Source organism: Cottoperca gobio, chromosome 16, assembly GCF_900634415.1.
Source record: "Cottoperca gobio chromosome 16, fCotGob3.1, whole genome shotgun sequence".
Lineage (NCBI taxonomy): Eukaryota > Metazoa > Chordata > Actinopteri > Perciformes > Bovichtidae > Cottoperca > Cottoperca gobio.
In genome coordinates this window covers 2,256,701-2,272,814 of record NC_041370.1, presented here as the reverse complement: position 1 = coordinate 2,272,814, position 16,114 = coordinate 2,256,701, and the positions used below count along the sequence as shown (strand labels likewise).

Here is a 16,114-nt window from a genome sequence, read left to right as displayed (position 1 = left end):
AGACCGGAGGAAAAGAAAGGCTGGCTCTCTCTCACAGCGAGCCAGTTGACAGCGTTCACTCTGAATGAGGTGCCCCGTCAGTTCGCCATCTGCGCCGCGCAAATTAAAACTGTACACCAGGGGGTGTTTGGCCCTGGCACGCCGGACAATAGCTCCAGGACGTCATTACTTCAATTTATAACAATTGTAGTTTTCCGGAGTGTGCGCGTAGGATCATATTTCTCTGTTGATGATGTAAAAACAACAGAGGAACATTTGATTACCTACACAGGCAGGTGTTTGTCTCACGCTCTTCCCTCTGCTGGCGCCGCTTGTTTGGGTGACAGGGAAGTGGAAGAAAGAACGGCGTGCTTTCGAACGGTGACAGCAGCTTTGTTTGGCACGTGGGGTGTTTTATTGTCTAGGAAAGCTGATAATTGATCTTCAGACTTAAAAGGCTTTTTGTGTGAATAAACGAGAAAAAATAAATAAATAGACACCAAAAAAACAAGAGATAGAATCCGACTGCGTGTGGAGAACTTCAAACAGCGCAGTGAAGCATCAGGGCGATGAGAGCCCGTTTGATTAGGCAGGAGGGTTTGCTTATAATGTCTCGCTACTGACTGAGTGGTAATTCCTCCAGCGGGGGGGCTTTACACGCTACTGAGGCACCGAGGAGCTGCGGAGGTCTGGGCCGAAGCCTCTGGCAGACAAAGTGGCCTCTGTTCTGAGAGAGGGAGACTTATGAGAGACGCAGGATGCTCTGCAGAGCCGTAATGGCCGACATCTCCCAGCGTGATGGGCTCAGCGCTGATACTAATCACAGCGTTGGATCCACTAGCATGTTCTCTTAAAAGCCCGTTTAAACAGCAACACTCATGTCCCACTGATTGTTTAGGTTTTTAATTGGATTCCGTAAAGATGTTCTCAAAGGAGCCAACTGAGCAGATTCTTTGGGATAAACACTGGACTAGTTTTACATCGTAACATTTGGAAGAACAGATTTGCAATTATTACTACAAGTAAAGCTGCAACATGTTGCCAAACTCACAATTAGATACAAATATATATTTTTAGAAATGAATTCTGCAAAAATAATCTTGAAATAAAACCATCTGGAGGAAAACGACGTCAGCAGGGAGGATTTATCTGATCGTCCGATAGCAGCGTCGGACTTTCATTGTTAAAAGGTGAAATAAGCTTCGTCATGCCGCCTCGTGTGTAGTCTAATACAAACTGGGGTTTTAGATCTTTAAATTCATCTTTGAGTGAACTATTGAAGTTCCTGAAGTTTTATAGACAAAATAATATTCTTTTAATCAAAGAAATAATAAGCGGGGCTAATTGATGAAGAAATTAATTGTACGTTTTAGCCGCATGTGTTTAAAGAAAATGGAAATATAGGCTACAAGTAATTATTCATTTCATTATGTTGAGTTTCAGCCATTAATCAAACGTGTCACTGATTAATCTTCTGTCAAATGTTTCAGCACGTTCAGCTTGTGGGTCATTTCTGATGACGCCGTACCTGCTGGTGGTGCGGGTGAAGTAGGGTCTGTCGTTGACCGAGGGTACGGACTCGTCCATGAGCGGGTACGACTTGATGAAAGTCAGCGTGTCGTCGGGGAAGGTGGTGGACGACTTATAGGCGGCGGCGGAGCCCTCCCCGGCACAGCATCCCGGCCTGTGCAAGATAAAGGAAAGAACCCGTCATTACTTCCAGGGGAAAAGATGTGCAAACACTGGCAGCTGTTGTGTTTTGGGGACGAGCAGGAGGGAAGAACAGGTGTCTCGTGTCTCTGCTTGGCTTTTTTGTTTGGGGGAGACGTGCGTGCGGAACAACAACAGCAGCAGCTGCACAAACACTGCATTGTGAAAGGCAGAAAAACATGTTCTTGGAAAGTGACAGTTTGTTATTTAAAAAGACGTTTCTTACCTCGGCTTTGGGACCTGATCCTCTGGAACAGGTGTCCACGCCGTCTCACTGTTCCTCTGCTCTTTGAATTTGCCACTGAAGGCCTTTTCGATGTCGTCCATGTAGAAAGCGCAGACTGCTGAGCCGGTGATGCTGGTGAAGGGAGGAAGACGACGTGAGAAAGAGCGAGACTAAAGGTCTGGCACAACCTCTTCAGCATATACCGACGTGGTCACATGAAAATACTTCTTTATTTATCCTGCGAGTTGTTGTGCTGCCTGGATTTGTTTTTTATTTGTGTTACTGTTGAATGATTTCATTATAAGGAAATCATTCAATATAATCTATTTGTGAAGTGAATCTGTCAAAGAATGGATCAGAGAGCCCAGAACTGTGTCAAGATAACTTCAGAGATAAATACAGAAAGTACTGAAGGCCACACCCACACACACACACACACACACACACACACACACACACACACACACACACACAATAACATTGATTTAAACCTGTTGGCCTGTGTGGTGAAGACGCCGAGCACGGCCGGCCGGTGGTTGATCTGCAGCACGTTTGTCAGCGACTGCAGAACATCAAAGTAGAAGAAGGAGTCGCCCGGGACCGAGCAGTTCAGCCGGGCTTTGAGGAATGACGTCCAGTAACGTTCCAGCACTCTTGGCGAACCTCCATTGTCATTCTTACAAACACGTGCAACTCTGGAGAAAACCACCTGAGGGGACACGAGGGGAAGATCCTTAATGGTGACAACTCCAAATCGTAAATCGTGTTCAGCGACATGGAATAATGAGCAGCCGTCGGCTGCTGGACGGACCCCCACCTTGCCGAGAGTAGTGTACTCCACTGCGATCTCGCTGAAGAAGAAGTAAACGTAGTTCCCATACTCAATAGCGTGGAGGAAATGGGGCTCTGTGGGAAGAAAACACGCGTGTCAAACACGTTGGCGGTGAAGCTTAACCTCAAGTGTGACGTGTGCTTTGTGACCAGGCTGCAGGAGGAGCCGCTAAACACAGATGCTCCTTTTGGGAAAATGGATCCAGGAGAAATGCAGAGCGTTCAAAAATGGCAAATCTGAATATAAAAGGACACGAAGATAACGAGCGTTCACAGAGATAACATTAATTGTAAAAAGTGAAAGAGCAGCGCTGATAGAAATACCTTTATACCTCAAGTCAAACGCACGAGAGACATTTATAGAGCTGAAGATCAGAAGCATGTTATAGATTATAAACACACACACACACACACACACACACACACACTAATCAGCAACGATTGTGATGATCTGTTTGTTGTGAAAGTCAAACAAACATGATGGGAAATTAAATACATACTGAAAGGACCTGGACTTTTGAAAACACTTTTTAATGAGGGCGAGCAGGAAGTCAATTAATCAAGAGAAACAATTGGTCAATTACTAGATAATGAAAAACTTGCACTCGGAGATCGTAACACCTGAAAGCGACACAACAGAGAGTGACGCGTCGCTGGCCGAGAACAGACACCCGCTGGCAGCAAACAAAGAAACTTATGGAGTTGATGTTAGTTACATCTGATGCAATCGGTGCGTAGCAGAGAGATGAGAAGCCTGCTGCCTGAACGACACAAGATTTAAATATGTTCGTTATCCTCTGAGCTCCACGAGTCCTGGGATTTTACAGACTTGGAATCAGATTCAGATTCAGCAATCAGAACGAAACTGTAGTCGTTGACGTCAGTCTTCAAGTCCCACCTGTACGCTAACACGCTACATGTCACACCAACATGCTGCCCGCTCACCTCGCAGCCATTTGGAGTCGTACTTGACCGTACGCAGAACGGGACTACTTTCTCCCAGACTCCGGTAAATCACTGCGTCGCTCGCCAAGAAGTCCGTCATGGTGGCCGAGTAGAAATCACCACCTGAGGAATAAAGAGAAGAAAGTAATCGACACGTCAGGGATCATAATTCCCACCAATAACCAACTTCTTTCAAGCGTCTATTTCACAGGGGCCTTTTTATTGCCCTTTAAAAAGGAGGCGGATGATCACAGATGCAGGAGAATGTGTCACTTTTAATAACACCGCCTGTGAACTTTGCAGAAATGTCAGTGGAAACCTGGCAGGATCGAGCCCGGCTCTCCCTGAACTTGACCCCCGACATGTTCACAACACATCGGCTTCCTCCTCTGATGATTAGTGCAGAACATCTAACCACAAATTACAATCCATCGAGGGGCACATTCAGATTACAGCCTGCGATAAACCTGTGCACTGATACTTAATTACCCAGGCAGACGACGTCGTAGTTAAAGTCTCGCATTACATTTTTATATTCTACATTTTTTTATTAAATGACTGCTAATCCAACATTTACATATTTAATTTAGTACAAATGTTATGCACTTTTATATCAGAGACATGATGTGTTCTAGAAAGTCGAGGTTTCTGTAAACAGACTCTATAAACTTGTTTCAGTTCATCCGTGACCGAGAACATGAAGTCTGCATTATCCTCCGTCAGTTACATTAAAAATAATGATGTATATTCTGCATTTAACCTGCATCGACCGCGCCAGAACATTAGTGCAGACTTGATGCTGAAGCTTCAACCTGTGAAAGATGCTCTGCTCTTTAAAGATCCTCTCAGAGAAGTTAGAAATGATCCTGATGAACACATTTAACACTTTGATTCAGTCGTGACATTCAAGTCTGCTGCATTTTCAAATTAAGTCTCGATTGTCTCTCTTCACTCAACTATCATAATGCATTCAATCGTGATGCAACATTAGGATTCAGTCACGCACCCCGACTGTCACCACTGAGAACATTATATTACATCAATAAACACCACTTTAATACAAATAATACAAGTCTAATCTAAATATTACTGGGACTTTAAGGACAGTAACAGCACAGATGGGGAGCTGCAGGAGTCGCTTCATCTACAGCCTCGCCTCTGAGTTCGTCTACAGCGTCTGATTCATCCGCCTGACTCACCTGCAAAAAGGCCGACGTTGGACTGACGGGACTCGAAGGGGCATCGAGACTCTCCAACACAAGAACAGAACCAAACAGGAACACAACTTCACCAAATGTATTTGGTAAAAGAGAAGAGACAGATATAAAGACATGTTCACTGACCATACGCTAAATCCAGCGCCGTGTTTTGCTTGCGAGTGGTGGCCAGGACATCTGGAGAAGAGCAAACACATTAAGAATGACTTCAGTGTATGGGGTTATGATTTGGGAAAGTTTCCTGCTTTCTGGCCTAAAAGTTTGTTCATTTCTAAAATGGGAAATCAGTGTCCTGCGTGCTCTGATTACATCTCAGATGAATAAACCCACTTTGTCTTATATAAAAACATTTCTCTGAGCAAATGCTTAATTAACATAAAAAGAGGGAAAGCAGCGCTTGTGAACGGGGGGCGGACAAACTCCTCTTCAAGCTCCTTCAACACGGACTCAATTGCTGCCCTCGTTGAAATAAAAACATGGTAATGCTTCATTATAATTTGTTAGAGCCGCAATCACTTGTCCCCGCTGTCGCTCTGCAATCAAGATCTGATGGCAGTCAATAGGTGCTTTCTCTTTCTTTATCGCTCATGGAAATCACAGAGAATAAATAAATGTCTCACCGTGGCAGGTATCAGGGTGCTGATGGTAACCGTTCTCCACATCCTGTTCAAAGCCGCCTCTGAAGAGAGAGAAACACACACACACACACACACACACACACACACACACACACATCAGTGAATTTGCATCAAACAATTTCCCTAACTGTCCGTTTCTTACAAAGCACCTCTCGAGTCTTCCCAAAATTGGTTTTGTTGATGAGGACTGTTTGGAGACGGGGAGGTAAGTGCACCGGAACAAAATTTAATTTGTTTTGTGTCTGACTGAGGTCAGAGAGTCTGCGCCTCGCTTTTACTTTTGAGACACAGGCGGTGGCCGGACCTGAAGGTAAAAGCCCCCCCTTGGATCTCCAACAAGGTTGTATGTCATCACTTTAGTGGCGTTCAGCAGATTCCCTGTCCCACCACCTCCTCCCCTTCCTGCTCCAGTGTGGACATCTAGGTCAGAGAGGACACGGCGTCAAAGGAATACTTTATAAGGCCGTAAATACAACTGTGAAGCTAACGCCATAGAAAGAAATGTCACCGGGAAACCTTGTAAACACACACACACACACACACACACACACACACACACACGGTCGCAGCTGCAAAATCCACAAACAAAAGTCTTTTATGTTGCGTGAGTTGTGGCTGAATGCAAAGCATCTGAGATTATGAAAGGCAACACATGCATCATTAAGATTAAGTTTTAATTGATGTATTGTACGAGAGTCAGGTCCATAAAAGAAGTGTGTGAAGTGAGAGGTCCTGCTGTCCCGAGCAGAGAGGACTGTTTATCTCTCCGCCGCAGATATTAAGCTGCTATTTTCCAACATGCTGTTAACAAGGTTGTAAAGCTCTGGTATACGACAAGAAGGAAGACCCAGCAGAGTGTGTGTGTGAGAGGAGGTTGAACACATGCAGAGCAGAATCAACACCTTCTGTAGCAACAAGGTGACACACACACACACACACACACACACACACACACACACACACACACACACACACTTTAACAGTCCATTAACACGTGGCTTGATTTCTACGACGCTGAGTTGCCTCCTTAGACACAAACTGAGTGTTCTGTTGTTCTACACGACCTCAAACTGTAGCAAAGTAATCATGTGAGTGGACACAAGAACAGGAACAAAATCAGGGCAGGAGCAGAACAACACAATCTGACGTTAGCACAGTTACTTATATCAAATGTGGAAACTCTATATTGTTTGTATGGTTCAGTGCTGGACGTCACCGTGGGTGTTTGGATCGTGTCCAGAAGCTTCGGGCACAATACAACTTTCCGAGCTCATAGATTTACTCTCCTTTTGGTGTAAAAACTCCGATTGTGGGTTCAAAATGCGGCTTCACAACAACAACAACTTGATTTATTACTTAAAACGACAAAAAGTTGAGACGTCACAACAAAGATTTGGAAACCATGAGCTGCACATTGAGAGGTCTCTTCTTTCACAGGATGAACACCGAGGACGAGAGGGTGAACGTCGGCTCTGCGCACATGTGACGATACAATTATCACAAATAGAAATGTTCCACGTGAACTCCCCGAGACGTGTGTACTGTAAGTGGTTTGTGTGTGTTCACTTCACTGAACCTGATGCAATCCGACACAACATCTCTGGCCTACATATCCTGCAGTGGATCCTCCGAAGCAACATCGAGTTCAGCGTTGGTGAGATTTGGTTATAGATGTGTTTTCCAGTTCGGCTTTCACAACAGGAAGCAGACGCACGAGGAGAAGCAAGAAAGAAACATGTGACCGAGAGAACACATGACAGCAGGGAACTCACTCGCAGCGTTGTCATAAATATTAAATGTTTTGATCAGTGGGACACAACATGTTCACATCTTTTAGGATTGTTTTGTTAAGGTCGTCATGTTGTCTTTGACAAATTAGTTTTTCAATGTGTACAGAGTACACAACGGGCTAAATTGCATTCAACAACTAACCAGAGAACATATTTATAAACACAACGATAACTCCAGCTATATGGCACTGCGAGCATAGAAAGAGAAGCTTTCAGTCTCTAATCAGGAATCAGATTTGTGTTCTTTAAATCAAATACAATCTAGTTTTAAATCAGATCAGAAATCACAGTGTTGACCCGACGTCTCTCCTGCAGAGCGACATGATTTGAAGTGAAACAGCAGTTTGTTAATCACAAAACAAAGACGTCAGAAGGTGTGCAGCGACTGCAGGATCGTTACACGATGGCAGATGAAGACAGATGGATTTGACGCTTTAAGGTTTTGTTGTATCGTTGAAGACGAGCCTCTACGTGTGGACAGAGCAGCTGTCTCAGCAGTCTGGTCAGTGAAGCTGCATGTTCATGGTTGGGCAGCCATTCATGTCTTTGACCACACACACACACACACACACACACACACACACACACACACTCTCTCTCTCTCACTCAATCCCCTCTCGTCCTCCAGTTTTCTCGGGGAGTCCCAGAGACAGATTCCTTGATATGATTTACACTTCCTCCCTCTCACCAGCTGTCTGGATTGTCATCTCGTGCACTTTTTTCCATGCTAGGGGGAACAAGACGCGTCTGGGGGGGCTGCAGAGAGAAAGAGTTGTAGGAGAGGACGGCGATGATTGGATGCAGCTCGGTATGCACTTCTTTAATAATTCTTCATCAATCCTGTGTGTTACACTTTGTACGTAGCTGAGATATGACACCGTGCAGGTCCTTCATGACACCGTGCAGGTCCTTCGTGGCACGTGCAGGCTCGTGCACCGTGCAGGTCCTTCGTGACACCGTGCAGGTCCTTCAGTGACACCGTGCAGGTCCTTCGTGACACCGTGCAGGTCCTTCATGACACCGTGCAGGTCCTTCAGTGACACCGTGCAGGTCCTTCGTGGCACCGTGCAGGTCCTTCATGACACCGTGCAGGTCCTTCGTGGCACCGTGCAGGTCCTTCGTGGCACCGTGCAGGTCCTTCGTGGCAACGTGCAGGTCCTTCGTGGCACCGTGCAGGTCCTTCCTGGCACCGTGCTTCATGGCACCGTGCTTCATGCACCGTGCAGGTCCTTCATGGCACCGTGTAGGTCCTTCTGGCACCGTGAAGGTCCTTCGTGGCACCGTGCAGTCCTTCGTGGCACCGTGCAGGTCCTTCGTGGCACCGTGCAGGTCCTTCATGGCACCGTGCAGGTCCTTCATGGCACCGTGCTTATGGCACCGTGCTTCATGGCACCGTGCAGGTCTTCATGGCACCGTGTAGGTCCTTCATGGCACCGTGCTTCATGGCACCGTGTAGGTCCTTCATGGCACCGTGCTTCATGGCACCGTGCAGGTCCTTCATGGCACCGTGCAGGTGCTTCATGGCACCGTGCAGGTCCTTCATGGCACCGTGCAGGTCCTTCATGGCACCGTGCAGGTCCTTCATGACACCGTGCAGGTCCTTCATGGCACACCGTGCAGGTCCTTCATGGCACACCGTGCAGGTCCTTCATGGCACACCGTGCAGGTCCTTCATGGCACACCGTGCAGGTCCTTCATGGCACACCGTGCAGGTCCTTCATGGCACACCGTGCAGGTCCTTCATGGCACACCGTGCAGGTCCTTCATGGCACACCGTGCAGGTCCTTCATCGCACCGTGCAGGTCCTTCATGACACCGTGCAGGTCCTTCATGACACCGTGCAGGTCCTTCATCGCTCCAGAGAGTATTTCATGTTATTTATTCATTGTTTTTTTCATTGTCTTATTGTATTTATTTGCACATATACACGTATAAGGAAACATCTGAACACTGTGCAGAAGAGGTTAGAAGCAAAAATGGTCTTACTGTAAGAATAAAAAGATAAAACACAGATGCATTACAATGTAATCTGTGAAGTGTTATAAATGTAAAAGTGTTAAAGTCCTCGTGACGGATGTTAGAGACGCTCTTCTGGGTACGAAAGATACGGATTGAAGTCCGACAACACGAAAGATAAAAGTCCTTCGAGTGTAAACGACTTCTGATAGGTGAACATATTTATACATGAATACACAAGTCTGATAAATGTTCACATTAACAATTCATAGAAATTAGTTTTTTCTGAAGAGGAGCACACGAGTCGCACATCTTAGCAAAGATAATCACTGAAAACGTCTTTTTGGATTATGAACCTCATATTGAAATACGTGGGACACAGAACACATCCAGCTGTGTGTTCATTTAAAATGCCATTTCATTCATTTTGTTTTCTCCTAAAATGATATTTCTCTGCATCCATTTCTTCTTTTAATCTTGTGCACATTTATAATTGCTTCCAATTTGTATTGAAAGTGTTTTAAACATAATTGTATTGTTGTTATTGTTGCACAAAGCCTCACATTACATCATAGATTAAGCGCCAACAATTACAGCGATACCATTTCCTTTTCTCCACCAGTAGCAACATGTTTGTGTTAATATCACGGCGTGAACCTTTAATTGAGTCCGTGCATTTAATGAGACCCCCGGGACCTGACCGGAGCCGCCTCCTGGACAGAGACCACTCTGTTAGTTCACAGGTCAGCACGCTGGAAAACAGAAACCCAGTGGAACGTAAAGTCTTGAGTTATTTGGCTCCCTTTGGATCCGTCCCCCCCACACAGTGAGATTTACAGTGTGAGCCGGAGGGCTCGTACTCCCTCCTCCTCTAATGGCCTGCAGTGAATCAAAGTCCAAACCCGTGATGTCACCTCTGAGCTCCGTTGAATAAAACCCGACATCACTTTGTGTTGGAGCCTCAAACTTTCTCTCTTTAAAGAAATATATCCGTGGCGTTTGTAAAGTTTCATCTCGTCCCTCGCTGCTCTGCTGTTTCAGTGGTGTGAAAGAAGCTGATGCATTATTGCCTTCATCAGCACATCTTGTGTTCTGTCAACAGATTGCCGTTTCTCCGTCTTGTTGTGCCAACATGTTCTTCCACCAACATCAAGCGTTTGAAGTCACCTGAAGCAGAATCTGGTTCCCAGTGAAGCGCTCAGATCTGCAGCTTCGGGGTCTCGTCCACATCTGATGTGGTTTTCCAAACCTTTTTTTTTTTAATATATAATTTCCCAGTTATTTCCACTTGTGCGGCTGCACTTTGAGCTCACAGCTGTTTGTTGTGTCATCATTGAAACACATATTGAAGTGCTGGCTGCCAGACTTCTCCACAGCTCTGTAGGTGTGTGTTCATCGTACGTGTCCTTTTCATTTTATTAATCATGCAGGCTCTGGTACATTAACAGATGCACTGTAGCTGTACGCATGAGATACAGTGTTTAATGCACATTTATATCATGCTTTAAATCTTAACTGAAGTTATTAACTGTCTATTTTACTTTTTTATTTACGGTTCTTTATATTAATTAAAACTATTTGAAGTTTGTTATATTATGCTATAACGTTATCTTTTGTTTGTTATTATTGAACTGTAATACATCCATCCTTTTTATTAACCAACTTTAAGATGTGAGGAATTTAATATTTTGTCATTTCATTTTGACTTAATATTCCATAATCACTCCGGCTTTACTGTGTCTGTGTGTGTGTGTGTGTGTGTGTGTGTGTGTGTGTGTGTGTGTGTGTGTGTGTGTGTGTGTGTGTGTGTGTGTGTTTATGGTATTATAACCCTAATAATGATACTTTCACAGAAAGCTCTTATATGATATAATAACTTTGCAGTTTGTAATTTCCATTAGCATTAATGAGGTACAACTAAAACAGCACACAAGGACAGAACCAAACACATAACATCTGTGTGTCACATGAGCAGCCGCAGAGTGTCTTACCTTGTAGTTACGGCAGGTGGGGTTGAAGGCGTTGGTGCCGCAGGCGAAAAGTGTCTCGTCGTTACGCGGCACCAGCACTTTGATATAGTTGTAACATTCGTCCTGTCAGGTGGAAACCAGAGAGATGTTATTGTGCATTAGGGACCTGGTCCATGTTGGCTCGTGGCACGCCAACCTCAGAATCAAAGAGTGTGTATCGACACACACACATAAGCTACCTGCAGACCAATGCTCATTACAAATCTTCTGTGCAGGAAACAAAAGGCGGAGTGAAAAATAAAGCAGAATGAGAGGAAGATGTGTGCGCGTCTGGGAGATGATACTCACGCTGTTTTTCCCTCTCACGGTGCACTTCTCCACATCCTTCGTCTTCCAAGTCAGTTTCTGAAAAATGAACAGACAGCCAAGTGTCAGCTCAAAGACGCCTGCTTCTCTCCATCCCTGCGTTTCTTGCTCCCAATTGTTCAAGTGCCATTACGAGACAGCTGTGATGAAAATCACATTAGCTTCAGTAAACTCTTGTGGAATACATCAAACAAACGGAGAAATATCAAGAACGCCGGCGCAGCCAGTCAGCGGGCAGCTAAACAATGTGCTTCTTCAGTGATAACAATCACTCACTCACACACACACACACACACACACACACTGGGATCAATGTTTGCATCACTTCACAGTCTATATGAGGAGCAGTCAATTAGCCCCAATTAACCTTGTGGCCAGCAGCTCTGGCCCTCGTCCTTCACACAGACCGCTGCACACTTCCTGTTTCAGTGCCGGCCGTCCAGCGGGATGTTATGGAAAAAGATCTATCAACTTGTTAACAAGCTTTGCCAGTTGAAGGTTTAATGTGCTCCCTTCAATTGTCGGCTAATATAATGACCAGAATGTTCTCAGAGCTCATAAATAACAGAGGATGCTGGCGGTTATGTAGTCGCAGATCTCAGTCAGTCTTTTGTCAACAGAGTGCGACAGTGTGGAGATGACGGGAGCTTCACGTCTCACTCGGTGACGGAGCAACACTTGGGTATTAAGGGACGGGCTCTGCAGAATATGGTCTAGTTTGAACTCCCTATTGTGACTCTTTATCCTGCATGCATTATTTTAAATGTATAATAATAAGTAATTATCCTCAACCTTTATTCATACGCATATTTTTAATTACTTTCTTGACATTGAATCTGTACTTGCAGTGTTTCATATACACACAAACACACACCCACACACAGGATATTTAATTACTCTATATGCATACCTTTAAATCTTGCTTATATTACAGGATGTCCTCGTCTCTCAACGAAATGAAAATTGAATATATTGTCACAATAAAGAAATAGAAATAGCACGGATGAAGGATGACTTCTAGTTTAGATGCTGAAAGGTACAAAAACTGGAGAAATGTTCATTATTTGTTCCTTTTTTTTGTCAGCTTAGTCTTAAATTCATCTCAAGGTGTTCTCAACTACAACCTGCCAACAAGCCACCCGGTGGTAAAACACATTTTAATGCCTTATTGGAACCCGGACAAAAACAATTTGTCTGACAGGCACCTTGTTCTCAGAGATGGTTCTGCATTTTATTGGACACTTTTCCTTCCATCGGTCAAAGCAGAAAATACTCAGAAAGGGAGAATGTAATCTGTGTGTGAAACGGTGACATCAGCACTTGAGGGATTTGCTTTACACCTTTAAACAAAGCATTGTTTGATTTCCACTGCATACAGTATTAATGCGTTTTGTATCATCAACAAATCCCTTAAAATGGCCAAAACCACCATTTCATTTAGTTATTCAATAGTTCTGACTCCTTTCGTTTTTGTCGCACTTGGCCCAGAGCCCAAAGCCTATTGGCTCTTTGTGCAGATAATAAGTTTAGAAATGGATCTTTAATTTCTTACAAAAGGCTCAGTCCTTTCCTAACACAGATGTGCTCTGTCGTTTTTAGAAAACATTATTCAAACGGGAGTAAATGGAGCTTTTGTAGGGGACTATTTTCTGCAGGTGGATTGATACAGATTGAGTTGTTCCCGCTTACCTTTAGCTTCATCCTTTAAGAGGAGAAGCCTTCAGCGCTACAGGGTGTTGCACATCTTTTGGTGAAACACAAGAAAATCTATCCACAGAATATTACAAATCAATATGACAAACTTATTTAAAGCCAGCGCTCGGCCCCTCGAGGTCCATGCACGGAACGTCTCCAGCGGGACTTTGTGGAGTCAGCGTTATGGTAATGGACCTTGGCTTGTCCACGCTCCATTTAGTTTACTAATAATTACTTATGGCCACAGAAGCCCGGGTGGATCCGCGATGTGATGAATGCCCAGTGTGAAAAGTGAAGAAGTGATGGATTTGTGATGAAGAGGAAGGCGACACACCTCCTGGTGATACGAGTCAGAAGAGTAAGAAGCAGAATCTGGGTCTTCAATCATTTTCCACTCAGTTCATTTTTGGGTAAATGGCTAAAAAATGCTTTCATCTCCAAACATTCAATCTCCAACTTCTCACACAACACAACTGAATCAAGATTATCTGTCACGGTGCTGCTCAAACCTTCCAGTTTACACGTGCATCAATAGTTTAAATCTCCCTGACATGCAGTGGTGGCCTCATCACAATGCATATCCATGTGTAGCACCAATCTAAACACGAGGAAATACGTCTGGGCCTCTGAGTGCGTTTATTTAAGTGCAATCATGTTTGACAAATGAGATTCAGACAGGAAGGAGCATGGCCCTTCATACGCCACAAGAGCCCCGCTTCACTTGTATTGGATATACGTCTGAAGAGAGATTGCTTAATACTTGAATGGAACGGCAGACGAGGGTAGAAAGGAAAATAATGACATACAAACATTACAAGAGATTTTCCCGTAGTCTCAAGAGCACCTTACATCACACCTCGCTGTTTAGCATTCAACATATCACTATTGACCAGCTGAACTTTTGTATCATCGCATATTAAATGACCACACGTCAAACACATTTTAACATCGAGTCATTCCAAATCTTCGCCAGGAACTCAAATTATTGGTGTTGATTCTGAAGGATTAAGATGCGTCAAACACAGGAAATCAACAGAAAATAAATAAACAATGTGTGAAATACATGGATATTAAACACTGACACAGAGGTGAGTCTGAACGAACACCAGCACATGGTGTCATGATTGCAAACAGACTTTCCTACCTGCTGTGGGATTATCTGCTCAGACGACGTGGCAAGATTGATGGCAAACACATGGTCCCTGCAAGAGATAGAATCCACTGTTAGTGGCGCCATCGTACTGTGTTGAAGGCATCTGATGCCAGCATCTCACCAGAACCTGCTTTACAGAACAACTACGCTTCAATAGGACGGATCGAAGCTGTTCAACAACAGATTAATAGACAACATTTATTGGCTTTTCAGCTTCATGAAAACTTTCCCCCGACGCTAAAAGTTTCCCCAACCATCGACACGAGCCGTATGAATCACTCTGTGAAGTGAGGCGTGCACTTTGTGGGCTGCAGCTGTGGCAAATATTAAGTCCATTTAAGTCCATTAGAAATCTCCAAACCCTTTTAGATAGGAGGGTCTTGGCAGCGAGAGCACCGCCAGTTGAGAGGGAGCCAAAAACTGGAGCGGAATTTATTTTTGCACAATGGAAAATAGACGGGGGGAGGGGCACCCTCGTACTTTTTTAGATAATTAACCTGCGACATCTTGATCGAGAGTGGAGCAACGTGCAATTAGGCTAAGAGATGCACTCGCAGAACTAACTTCGGAAGTTCAGCCAGACGTGAAACTTTTGGAGTGGAGGTGCTGCCTGGGAGTCACGCCGCTACACGTTTACATTCAAGTCTCGCAACAGGAAGCATGCTTTCAGACGAGCCAGAATTCACTGTTGACCCTTTTGGAAGTTTTGGATTTATAAATGACGTCCCTTCCAAGAGCCCGTTTGCACGTTGCCCAGCTATCAGCGGAAATGAGAACTGAATTGACTTCATGCTAAAAGACTAAATCGTTTGATACACGCCGATGGATACTCCAGTGTCTGATGAAGCTGCCCAAGGCTTTGGTAACTCGTGATCATATTTCTGCATATTTCTAAGGTTGAATATTTATTTTTGCCGAGGAAGGTCGAGTCCTAAGACTTCTTTCCTTCATCTCGTCGGAGGTCAAGGAAAAGTGGACATTGAACATCATTGTTTGGGCGATTCGACATCAGTGTAGTCGACTGTCCATTATCAGTTTTCAACGACTACCATCTAAGTAAAAGCGAGAGAGGTCGAGGTTGTTAAGAGTATGTATACGTTGTTCAACGATCATCTTGAATCCCTTCCTTCCTGAAACATAAGTGACAGAAAATGTTTTTGCAGACACTATACAGTATTATTGACTGCTAAACATATTACGTGGGCACATTAGGTAATGGCACGCTTCATGCATCAGAAGTTCCCGCTCAGTAAACAAAGCGACAGATCCTTTGATGCTGACAACTGACCGGGCAGCGATGTAGAGCATGCGGTTGATCCTCAGCATCCTCTGGAAGTCCAGGCCCAGGCGGACGGTGTCGTTGTCCGACATGAGTCCCTGGAAGCTGGGATAGAGGTAGGAGGCTGCACGGGTGAAGACAAGGAGAGACAAAGAAAATGTTCAAGTAGACTGCAGCTGCCGAGGAAAGATTCTCAGCTAAAGTTTGCAAACATGAGACAAACGCATCTGGTGCCTTTCACGTCTTTTTTCAGAAGTGGGGAAGTCAAACCCGACTTTAGTTCAGTGAGAATTAATAAAACATATATTGGGAAACTGCAGGCCGGCTTTCAAAACCATGCAATTTATTTCTGGTTGTCA

At 44.5% G+C, this 16,114-nt stretch overlaps 1 protein-coding gene across 1 annotated transcript in view; it reads right to left on the bottom strand.

The window, feature by feature from the left end:
- The window catches only part of sema6cb (semaphorin 6Cb), a 111,646-nt gene that overhangs the window by 15,403 nt on the left and 80,129 nt on the right, over positions 1-16,114 (bottom strand). Inside the window, exons 5-16 of the mRNA XM_029451084.1 lie at positions 15,765-15,879; positions 14,468-14,525; positions 11,611-11,667; positions 11,284-11,385; positions 5,924-5,966; positions 4,891-4,938; positions 3,692-3,814; positions 2,733-2,821; positions 2,407-2,624; positions 1,916-2,047; positions 1,436-1,663; positions 604-701 (exon numbers count right to left, since the gene is read on the bottom strand). Of these exons, the coding sequence (XP_029306944.1) occupies positions 604-701; positions 1,436-1,663; positions 1,916-2,047; positions 2,407-2,624; positions 2,733-2,821; positions 3,692-3,814; positions 4,891-4,938; positions 5,924-5,966; positions 11,284-11,385; positions 11,611-11,667; positions 14,468-14,525; positions 15,765-15,879 (1,311 nt within the window). The remainder of the gene's footprint in view (positions 1-603; positions 702-1,435; positions 1,664-1,915; positions 2,048-2,406; positions 2,625-2,732; positions 2,822-3,691; positions 3,815-4,890; positions 4,939-5,923; positions 5,967-11,283; positions 11,386-11,610; positions 11,668-14,467; positions 14,526-15,764; positions 15,880-16,114) is intronic.